This window comes from Carettochelys insculpta, chromosome 14 (assembly GCF_033958435.1).
Source record: "Carettochelys insculpta isolate YL-2023 chromosome 14, ASM3395843v1, whole genome shotgun sequence".
NCBI classification, from domain to species: Eukaryota; Metazoa; Chordata; order Testudines; family Carettochelyidae; genus Carettochelys; species Carettochelys insculpta.
This window is the reverse complement of record NC_134150.1, coordinates 17,207,866-17,220,135: the sequence shown is the minus strand read 5'-3', so window position 1 is coordinate 17,220,135 and position 12,270 is coordinate 17,207,866. Positions and strand designations below refer to the sequence as shown.

The window sequence follows — 12,270 nt, the reverse complement described above, 5'->3', positions numbered from 1 at the left end:
AATCTACAGTTTCCCATATAGAAGATTTAAAAAAAAATGAGAAAGAATCTTAAACTTCTTAAATTGGAAGGGAGGTGTACAAATGTAATTACTATTGTCAGAAGCACATGAAAATGAAGTATTTTTAGAACTCCTACACTCAGTCTTCCCTCCCCATCATTTCCATCTGACTGAATACTGGAGTTTTTATTTATCCAAAATGTAGAAAGAAAAATGCAGAACACACTGTTCTGTTGACAATAGTTGGCCTTTTAACCTCAACTTGGACAGTCCACAATTTTCTTGGGGAGTTGTTGATGCTTCGTATTCACCAGTGTTTTAAGTCCTTAGGAATACAAAGGATGCCAGTGCATACAAAGAGCTGGCATCTGATCTTAGCTACATGGGCCTGCACCACTGCAAACATTGTCACCATCAAATACTGCGCCTACACAGACAGTAGTTTGTCTACTAAATATGCAGCCATACGTGCCTGGTTTGCTTGTTTGTTTTTGAGACAGAAAACCAGCCTCCAAAATTATATTAATAAAGCCAATATCTTAATTCAAACATATTTTTGATATATTGAGGCCATGCATTCAACTCAGACACAAAAAGACACAATGGACTTCAGCAGCAGTTCCAGTGATGAACTCTTTTTAGGTATTTATGGGCCAACTCTGGGCAGCAGTGTTTCAAAACCATTTGTCCTGTAATCCTCATTAGCTTTCATTTGCCAAAATATGTCACTGTGGATCATAGCTTTGTTGATTTGTTTGAAAGGTATCTGAAGCATATCTTGTTAATGTCTCTGTGATCTCAGGTAAATTATATTGCTGGAGCCAGTTAATTGTTCATTTTCTGAGCGCTGGCATCATTATTACAGTACCCCTTGTGGTGGATCTTTTTCAAACACGCAGTAATTCTTTAATTTGGTCTATAAATATGGACTGAGTTGAGCCCAGTGCTTACATACTCGTTTTATTCTGAAAATGCTAAGAGGACCAGGCATAGGTGCACTTCTAAATCTGGAGGAGGAGAGGTGGGTAATGGCAGTCAAGCCAACGGGCCATATGGGGGGAGGAAATGACCTTCAACCCTTCCCTAACTATGCCCCCTACAAAGGACCTTTTAAATTCATCAGCTGAAATGCACAAACGCTGTGCTGACGGTACGTTTCTATGGGAATAGCAACTAGCAAAAGCCAGGAAATACAACACAATCTAAAACTGTATCCTTAACTTGCTCTGTCACAGAGACGTTGCCATTGTTAGTCTGTGACATCACACACACACAAAAAAAGGCAGTCCTGCAGCACTTTAAAGACTAACAAAATAATTTATTAGGTGATGGGATTCTCTGGGACAGACCCACTTCTTCAGATCTGGAAAATTCTGAGCAGATTTTCCAGCTCTGAAGAAGTGGGTCTGTCCCATGGAAGCTCATCACCTAATAAATTATTATGTTAGTCTTTACAGCGCTACAGGACTGCCGTGTGTGTGTGTGTGTGTGTGTGTGTGTGTGTGTACAGTTGATTTTACATAGTGTATTTACTGCAAATCTTAGCTACAGCTTAGCTGAAGATGAGGATAAAGAACGGAGTTAAAGCCTCAACTATTTAGTATATTAGGTCACAAACAATGTTAAAGAGCCAAATTCTAGAGTTTTCACTTTACACACTATTCTCACTGATGTCAATGTGAATTTTGTCTAAATGTGAATTGTAGAGTTTAGTCAACTGGGACAAATTCAAGACTGGACCGAGCAGGTGAAAAACCAGTGACTTCAAAAGCACTATGTCCACTTACACCACAGTTATAAGACACCACACTTCCTGCATCCGCACTTTTTAAAAAAGCAGCGATTAAATTAACTCTTCCGCTAATGGAACATTGACATGGCAGACTGCCTTGACTTGGATCCTGCATATATTTTTCTCAAAGGCAGATAAACATGAATCCGTGTGATGTGGTATGCATATACTGTTATATTAGCCTCCCCTTTGCTAGAACGTTTTGTCCATGATGTGTCACCTTGGATATACTGCCGCTTTTCGGCAGAACTGCAGGTTTCTAACTCTAAAGGCCTCATGTATGGAAGGGTACAAACTGCACCTAATAAAGCTGTCCTTATGCTACAGAATCACAGAATACAAGAACTGGAAGGGCCCTCAAGAGGTCATCAAGTCCAGTCCTCTGCCCTCATGGCAGGACCAAGCACTGTCTATATCATCCCTGTTAGATATTTATCCAATCTGTTCTTAAATATCTCCAGTGATGGAGATTATACAACCACCCAAGGCAATTTATTCCAGTCTGTCTGGAAATGTTTCCTAGTGTCCAACCTGAACCTACCTTGCTGCAATTTAAGCCCATTGCTTCTTTTCCTAAGACCATGTCTACAGAATACTTTATATCCCTCTTCTCCACTACTGTATGTGCATGATGGATAAAGAAACCGAGAGCTATAATTGCATTCTGCTTGTCTGGTTTGGATAAATTAACTCAAAGGGGCTACCAGTGTGAATAAGGCAAGAAGAACTAGGTCCTATGTATTTAACAGTGAGGCCAAAATGAGACAAGATGTCCCCACCAAGACACTACAAGACGAAACAGTGATTACATCATCTTGGTGCAACATGGGACACAATGACTCAAAAGCCAAATAATATTGTGCCCTTAAGACCATTTTTCCAACTAACACTGTCAAATTAACATGTGTTGTTACTCCTAGGAAAAGCTGATTTCTTCCTGATAGCCATTTTATTTAAAAACAAAAACAAAAGCAAAGACTATACAGGTGTGAAAAACAAGGGAGTATCTATAATTTGCATTTATGGCCAAATTCTAGTTGTGTCTTTTCTATCTAAAATTATCTACATTCTTTGAAGATCTTACAACAAATTATCACTACTTAAGTATGCGTCATACAGAATACTGTTCAGCATTCCATTCATTTTAAAACTTGCAAAGACAGAGTGAGTTGTTACCTATCAGTTCATTAGAGTTTATTGTACAAATCCAGGTAGCTGCACGTATGCACAGATGCCCATGCCACTTTGGTTTAAAGAAATCAGCAGAAGCAAGTCTTCAAAAAAGCTATGTTTTGTGCACTATTTCTGTTCTTCTATTCTCTCACCCCCCACCAGATCCAAGCATCATACAGAACTATTTTCCTTCCCCCCCACATTTACTTTGTGGCAATTAAGTATTAAGAGACAGTATTATCAGCATAGTTTGCTCACACTTTCAAACAATTTAAAGTTACTTTCAATAAAACATATTGCTCTGAGGTGACTCCAATTATAACCTGGAGATAACAGCCTGTCTATGGAGACATGAAAACTCTTGGAAAATAAATGGGTGAAGTGGAAATACTGACAGAGGTTTGGTGGCAAAAAAACATTAATGTTGCAATAACTCCACTGTCTAAATACAAACCCAGGAATAAAAGAACAAGTTACCGAGCAACTTTTTACCTGATCCACCTCCTTTGTTTTTCTGTAACCCTATCTACCTATCAGAGTACCCTTCCTCCTGACCTCCCTCCAGGCCTGCTTCACACATCTCACTCTGGCCCTCCAAATAATAAGCATAGGATAGGACCTGCTTTGAAACAAGTCTGGGTTCTTTAAATCAGATGGTGAGGCAGCTGCTGAGCACTGTGACACGATGCAAGGTGCTCCTTTCTTGTCTTCTCAGCCCAGCACCCAGAGATGAATATATTACTTCCATAGCAGTCCCAGGTCAGGAAAGCCTGGGGAGCCAGAACCTGGTATTCAAACCCAAGTCTTTTGCTAGCTGGTACAGAGATAAACACAAAGCCTTTTAATTTTTAAATGCAACTATTTTTACAATAACTTCTAATTGTAGTGACATCTGAAACCTGCATAAAGATCACAGCATTAGGAAATGTCAGCATGACTGAGCTCAATAAAGGATCTTGTGTGTCAAGTTTAGGCCTCAAAACTAAAACAAATACATTATTTTCAAAGCTTGTTGGGATAAACAGGATAGTTGCCATAAACTCGATATCTGACTGCAGAAAATAACCTGCAGGACCAAAGAAACAGTGTTTTCCCTCCCTCTAGCTAGATATAAATTTATTTATTATAACTATAATAATTAATTTTTTTCTCCTGGATATACATCTCAGATTTAAAGGAAATCCCAAACCCTGAAGATACCAGGTAGTAGTAGCTATATTAACACTTATTTTAGTTTTGGGACGTGCAGCTTTAATGGGTGTTTCCAGTGCTAACTATTAACCTTAAATTCTACTGGAAGAAATACAGCCAATCAGAGAGCATATGACAATAGATGAAACTATCTAGGTAGGTGTGTAACAGTCTTATACACAGAGTTAAAAATATCTGGCTACTGAAAAGGATTTTCTCAGTCCACTGGGGTTTAGCTACGTTGAGATTGAGATGTTTATTTTTTCCTGCAGCAGTGTTGGGAATTTCTTCTAGAATATTTTGCCACCTTGCTTTTAAGTCAGCACTGTATCTGCATATTAAAACACCAAGAACCTTACTCTGCAATTATAAACACAACCAATATTCCCCTCATCTCTCCTAAAAAGAACACAACAAAAATAAAACCCAGAACAGAAGTTCAGATATCGCTGGTATGAAGGCTAGTGTAAAAATCCATCAAATGCATTTATATTAACTATTACACAACATATGTATTTGCAAGCAGATTGACTAGAGACTGATATTGATGAATCTACTAAAACCTAATTCCAATTCCACCAGCATCCGTTCTCCCTTCAAAATACAGTGAATGCTTTTTCAGCACCTGTGAGGCTTTTGAATGCCTATTTCCACTGGATTAAGGTTTGGGTTTGAGTCCCTTGGCAAATAAATATATAAATAAATAAAATAGCATATGCCTTTTCTTTCAAAAAGGTCAAATTGAGCTTTTTTACAGAAGAGGCAACATTTTAGCAATCCAGACAGCACAAAAGCCAATCAGATAAATGGCCTGTGTAATGATTTAGAACGAAGGATGCCTCAGGTTTCTTGAAAGGGTTATAGTATAGGTCTTGGCACAAACAATCTGATATGTTCAAGCCTACATCTCTTTTACTGCAGACAAGAAATTCACTAAAATAGATAAATAATGAATGTGGCCAGAGATCTCTGCTGGTACTACAGCTGGTTTTGCAAGATCCTGGAACAGAAATGCTCCATATTTTTGTTATTAATGAATCCTTGTTCTCCAACAATAAACACAGCATATTTTATCTGAAATGGCTTCTGCAGCACATACAAGTTTCAGCTCTCCAAAAGTGCCAACAAATTGCAGAAAGATAAGTTACAAAGACGTACCTAATTTGCTGTGATGAATTGTGTGCATGCTTCAGTGATCAAAACTGCAGCTGAGACCTATTATATTTAATGATCTAGACGTTTCTTGTGAAAACACTCAGGCATATATTGTTATGTCTGGACAAGCAACCTAGTTTTGCTCTAGCAGCAAGCAAATGAAGAGATTGCTCTTTCGAAAGCATGCTACACACCAGTTTCCATGAGCTATTTAACCAGAGAGGTGGAAAAAGCTCTACTAGTTCCTTAAATTATGTGTATGCCACTTCAGAGGTACAACTCCCTTGTGCTTTAAAAAAATCAAATAATTCTTTTAAAACTATAGCGACACCTACAGGAGAAAGCAGAGCTAATCAATTATTCAACCACAAGCTATTTGTTACACAGTTAGGAAAGCCACAGAAAATCACAGCAATAACTTTGTTAGGTATCACCTCTTCTTCCCTGCACTGGATGGACAGAGGTATGAAAACGGGAACATTTGCTGGATCAAAAACAGCTATTTGGTTTTATTACAAGTCTTAAGAATCTGCTACTTGGAATACAGTCTAGGACGAAAGGGCAAGAAGATCCCATGTTGGGAAAGGGGGAGAAGTGCATCAGTTGAGCATCAGTACCAGGAGGTATTATGGCTTTGTAAGGTGTACAACCTCCTGGGTACTGGAGGCAGAGCACTCTGCACCAGGACCTTCTGTTCCTTCAAATGGACCAACCAGTGCTCCTTTCATGAAACAAATCCCCTCACTAGTAGCTGATGCCATCTGTCACCCCCAGAGTCTCACCTGCACCTATGAGCAGCGGGTGCCTCCTGCGTGAATGTATGATGGGCAGAGGCAGGAAAAGGGTCTTCCTGTGACTCTCCCTGTCCTAGCACATTTATGCAAAGGCAGATATTGTTTGAGCAACAGAGACAGATGAGTCTTATGAGTAATGTACAGGCCTGGGAGTGAAGGACCTGGCTCTATGCCTGGCTCTGCCATAACAAAACCCTCAGTGCTTTTGGCTGCTCTCCCGTCATTTGGACGATGGGGATAACACAACCTAGGAAAGGTGCTGAGAAATGTAATTCATTAGTGTTTGTGAAAGAGGCTGAGATCTGCAGGTAGAAGGTGCTGCAGATCTTCATGGTAGTTATTTGTATAGATTGGAGGTTTTCAAATTGTGGGACATGCCCCTCCTAGGGGGGCACAGAGGAACCATCAAGGAGGTGAACAGCAACACCAAGTAAGGCTTGGACTGGCATTCTCCTTCCCCCCACCACTGGTTGGATGGGAGCCCCAACTCCACCCCCTGATGCACATCACTGGGCCACCCAGCCTATGGGTCAGTGTCAACGTCGGCTGACACTGTGCCAATTTTGGCTCCTGGCAACCTCCGTGACCAGACCAGGCTCTGCCCCCAAAGACTGTTGCACGCATCTTCTCACAACCTGAAAACCCCAGGGGGAGGGAAGGTATGTGACTATTTTTGTCTGCGTTGGGAAGGTAAAATCAGTAACTGTTACTCAATGGGGGGACACAGCTCACAAGCTAGAAAACGGCCAGTCTAGGTGATGATTGATCATATTTATTCTTAAAGATTCAAGATCCAGTTCTTCTTCCCAGTCTAATTCCAGTTCCAGCTCTCATTGTACAAAGTGGAATGAAGCACATGCCTGCGTACCGGTCTCCAGAAGCATGGCTTTTAAAAGCACCGGTCCATTCCTCTGCTGAGCTGCTCTGTTCTGTCACATTTGTAATTTGTGGTAACATAGCAAAGAGAGAAGAAAAGGCTTTGGTTAATTGTTGACATAAAAAAAAATTCTGTCCATAAACTTTTTCTCCTCTCTCCTGTAAGCTCTGATGCAATGTTACAGACTGGCTGCACTGAAATGCCACCTTGCATTCCTCATAGTTAATTCCTCTCTAAATGTCATTAGTAATTGTTATTGCCAGACCAGAGAGTGCAATCTGGTTTCTCAGAAAAAAAAAATCCCCCTTTCAGTTATTCTCCTGTGACACCTCTGTTTGGGCATGGACGGATATTTAATAGTAAAACAGTCCACTGTACGCTAATTCCAACAACATGGGACACTGGTAAACCTGGAAGTGAATCATGCCTGAATTATTTATTTTTTATACAGTAGGACTGGATCTTTATTCCACCGACAGGGTAAAGTATTGTTTTTTCAAGGGTTTCTTTAAAACAACTTATTTCAAGAGCCCTACCAAGTCCTATTCAAACAGAGGCCCTAAGGGTAGGCTTACATAGCAGAGTTATTTTGAAATAATTATCATAGCATCTACACAATGTAACAGCTATTTCAAAATAATTTCAGAATAGTGGTTGGCTTATTTCTAAATTGGTAAACCCCATTCTACAAGGAATAGCACCTTTTTAAAGAGGAAGTTACTCACCTTGTGCAGTAATGGTGGTTCTTCGAGATGTGTGTTCCCGTGGGTGCTCCACTCTGGGTGTTGGTGCATCCTTGTGCCGACACCTCGGTGATTCTTCCATAGCCAGGGTATCCCATACCGCACATGAGCAGAAGTGCCTCCTCATGCCCTCCGGCGCACGAGCGGTGCAGACTCCTTTGTTCCTTCTCTACCTGACAAATAAGAGCAGGATGTTCCAAAGCAGGGGAAGGAGGCAGGGAAGTAGAGCACCCACAGGGACACACGTCTTGAAGAACCACTGTTACTCCCCAAAGGCCTACCTGCTGTTAGGAATAAGGGGATTTCGAAGTTGCCGGGGTCCTTTCGAAGTGCCGCGGCTGCCGGCTTGCTAACGAGGTGCTGAATATGTATTTTAGCGCTTCATTAGTAAACTTCGAAATGGCCATTTGCATGGCCATTTCGAAGTTTTGGGCTAGTGTAGATGTAGCCAAGGTGAGTAACTCCCTCTTCTTCTTTGAGTAGTGTCCCCATGGGTGCTCCACTCTGGGTGATTATAAAGCAGTAGTAGCAGAATTGAGGTGGGTTTGGAGCTCAGTCATTACTACAGTAGACAGTACATCTTGGCCCACTTGGATAGAAGAAGCAATGTTAGATGAGAGAGCGTAATGCTAGGCAAACGCATTACTGGAAGACCACGTGGCTGCCTTCCAAGTGTCCATGAGAGGTACGTTCTTGAGGAAAGTGGTAGTGGAAGACACAGCCCAGTCTGAGTGGGCCATGACAGCACCTGGCAACTCTTTCTGATGAAGTGCATAACATGTATGGATACAGGAGAAAATCCACTTTGGAAGTCTTTGGGATGAGACAGGTAGGCCATTGGACTGTTCTGCAAGGGACAAGAAAAGCTGGGGAGATTTGCACCACTGCTTAGTATGGTCAATATAGAAGGCTAATGCCCAACAGACATCCAGCACACGCCATGCTGCGTGTGCCAGTTCAGAATGTGAAACAGCGAAGGAGCCTTGGGTAAGAACTTAGGGTGAGCCCACAAGGTAGCTATCTTTGGTAAAGACAGCATAGGGAGGTTCCACCATTAGGGCAGCTAACTTCCCAATGCGCCTGGCTGCCATGATCGCCACAAGCAAAGAGACCTTCACACACAGGTGAAGCCAGGAGCACGTCACTGGGACTCAAAGAGTGGCTTCATAAGGCACTGAAGCACATGATTAAGGTCCCATATGGGGAATGGGGGGCACACTGACAGGAAGGTGTTCTGAAGGCCGTTTAGGAAGTATTTGGTGATAGGATGAGCCAGGAACAAAGGCCCCCCTTGGACTGGTGAAAGGCCACTCTGGCTGCAGTGTGCACCCAAACTGTACTGAGGCTAAGGCTTGACTCACACAGGTGCAGGAAGTAGTGCAGAAGAACAGGCAAGCGTGTGTTATGAAGAGGCACAAAATGGTGGGAGTCCATCCAATGGGAAAACCACTACCACTTATAAAGGTAAGATTTGCATGTTGATTCCCATGTACTGTTGACGAGGATTCTCCTTACTCCCTCAGAGCATGTGGTTTCAGTGTTGTGGAGCCATGAAAGGAGTCACATGTGGAGGTGTAGTTTTAGGGGATCAGGATGCAGAGTGCAGTCAAAGTCCTGAGACAGAAGGTTTTGGCAACGTGGAAACAGATAAGGAGCTGCTACTGACAACCGAAAGTGATAAGGGTACCAAGTTTGTCTGGGTCAGGCTGGAGCTGCTAGGATGACAAGGCTCCCCAGCCAAGGAGACAGGTGTGTGTGGTAAGAGTGACCGACAGTGGTGGTTGGTGAAACTGCACGCCACTGAGAATGTTACCTGGACATGTCCACCACTGAAGAGAAGCAAGAACCTGTGGAAGGATAGCTACCGACTTGGAAAGTGGTCCATGGTTGGGGCGTAGCATGAGGCCAACGACTGAAGACAGCACATGTGAAAGTGGACTAGCTTGACCACCTGAGTGGTGGCAGCCATATGGCCCAGTAGTGCTAGGCAGGCACATACCATAGTGCTAGGGGACAGACACACTGCCTAAATGAGATTGCACGGAGTGCGAAATCTTTGAATGGGTAGGATAGCCGTGGCCATGAGGGTGTCGAAGTGCGCTCCTACGAACTCCAGAGCCTGAGAAGGATGGATCATGGACTTCATGTCATTGAGGTGGAAGCCCAGACTGAGTAGGAGGTACCTGGTGACGTGCACCATGCATCACGCTTCAGGGAGCGATGGTCCCTTTATGAGGCAATTGTCCAGATAAGGGAAGATAATAGCTCCTTGCTGGCAAAGATGAGCGGTGTTGTGGAAAGGCCAAACGGGAGGACAAGGTATTGATACTGGGCACGCCCTACTGTGAAATGGAGGAAGTGTCTCTGAGCAGAGTAGATGGTGATAGGGAAATACGCTTCCTGTAGGCTAAGAGCCAATTTTTCTTGTCCAGAGCCAGAATAATGGCAGTGGGGGTCACCATCTTGAAGCGTCCGTAGAGAACATATTTGTAGCGTCATCCGAGGTCCAAAACAGGTCCCCATCCTCCGTTTTTCTTCTGAGTGAGGAAGTAGGTGTAGTAGAACTCCCTGCACTGGAACTCTTCGGGAGCAGGCTTGACCGCCCCTAGACTGAAGAGGTGTTGGACTTCCTAGTTGAGGAGAATCTCATGAGAAAGACCCCTGAAGAAGGATGGGGTAGGGGCACGAGTAGGGGGCATAGAGAGGAAGGGGATAGAGTAAACTTGTGCCACCAGCTCCAACACCCATTTGTCTGTGCGGATGGCTACTCTCTGATGCAAAAAAGGGCGGAGACAGTGGCAGAATGGTTGCATGGTGCCCTGTTGGAAACGCTGGATCAGACTCTCGATCACAACCTCAAAACTGTTGCTTGGAGGGTTGAGAGTGGGATGTCGAGGGCTGTTGACTTTGATACTGTCTTCCAGAACGTTGGCGTTGCAGTCTGTGTCTGCTGTTGGAACCGAGATTTATGCTGGGGCTGTTGGTACTGGTCCTGAGGGCATCAGAATGGGAAATACAGTAGGTCTCAATATTCACGAGTGTGACATTTGTGAATTCAATTATTCACAAGTGGCCTCGCTTCCCTGAGGCTCCAGGGCCCGGGGCGCTGGTGGCTGCCATGGCTTCTCCGGGGTTCCAGGGCTGGGAGCATTGGCAGCTAACGCTTTCCTGGAGCCCTGGGTGGGGAGTGCCAGCAGCTGCTGCTGCTCCCCGGACCCCGAGGCAGAAGTGCTGGCAGTTGTTGCTTCCCAGGCTCTGGGGCATGGAGCACCCATGGCTGCCAGTTCCCAAGGCTCTGAGCACCACCCCCCCAGTTCATGAAAATCAACATTCATGAGGGTTCTGAACACACAACCCTCATGAATGTTGAGACCCTACTGTACCAAGCCTGTTTAGTCAGGGGTGTATACATCCCCAAGGTGCGTAATGCTGTCCTAGAATCTTTCACTGAATAGGGGACATCATCGGTCTTATCCACAAACAGACACTGGTGGTCGAATGGGAAGTCTTTAACCTTTTGCTGAAGCTCTTTTGGTACTCCCAAGGGGATGAGCCATGACGTATGTGGTGCATAACTACTGCCAAGGCAGTGACACGTCAGCGCTGTCCATGGCCGACTGTACGGCCATAATGGCAATGGTATGGCCCTCTTTTATGATATTAGAGAGCATCTGGCGCTGATGTTCAGGCAGCTCAGGGACCAGTTTCTGAAGCTTAATTTTGGAAGTCATAGTCCGCTAGCATGGTGGTATAATTAGCAGCATGGAGGAGGAGAGTGCCAGAAGAATACACTTTCTGACCCATAATGCCCCAGTTTTGCTGTTCTTGTCTGGAAGTGTGGGGTGAAAAGACTGTTATATTACAAACCGTAGCTACTACTAACAAGTTAGGAGGTGGCTGAGTAAACAAAAACTCAGCTCACTTGGATGCCACAAAATATTTTTATCAGCCAATTTGCTGGGCGGGGGGGGCAATGGAAGTTGGGGTTTGCCACAGTACTGGCACTGGGTCCATGATGGCCTCATCCATGGGCAGCACCGCCCTGGAACGTGATGGAGCCTGTACTGAGCGGAGGAGCTGGTACTGTTTAACTAGGACTTCTTGAGTGTCCTTATCTAAAGATTGTGCCATCTGGTGGAAAAGGTCCAGGAATGACCAGGCATCGTCAGTCATGGGATATGATTAGGCGAGCACCACATCATCCTGAGACAGGGAAAAGGAATGGAGAGGAAAGTCTCCTCCCCCCTCGGAGAAAGACCCCTTGGTGCCGGGGTGCACCAGCAGAGGAAACTGTGCCATGGTGAAGGTGGACGTGGTTCTGACATGGATTATGGTGCTGACTGGGTACAGTGGTGCCACAATGGCTTGTGCCATGAGGGCCACTGTTATTCTGGTTGGAAGTAGTGGTGGGCAAACCCAGGGTGGAGCACTCAGGGGAACACTACTCAAAGAAGAAGCAACTGAGAAGCCTGTGTTGCACGCGTGCCATAAACCACAAGGAGGCGCTTCTGTGCATGTGTGGCAAACCATGGCTATGGAAGAATC

The 12,270-nt window shown here is 44.1% G+C and overlaps 1 protein-coding gene across 2 annotated transcripts in view; it reads right to left on the bottom strand.

Annotated features, from left to right (window-relative positions):
- The window catches only part of ZNF423 (zinc finger protein 423), a 423,757-nt gene that overhangs the window by 14,995 nt on the left and 396,492 nt on the right, over nt 1–12,270 (bottom strand). Inside the window, exon 10 of one of the 2 annotated variants that reach the window (XM_075008953.1) lies at nt 6,974–7,034. The exons of the other annotated variant lie outside the window; for it this stretch is intronic. Coding sequence (XP_074865054.1) covers nt 6,974–7,034 — 61 coding nt within the window. The remainder of the gene's footprint in view (nt 1–6,973; nt 7,035–12,270) is intronic. 2 annotated transcript variants of the gene reach the window in all.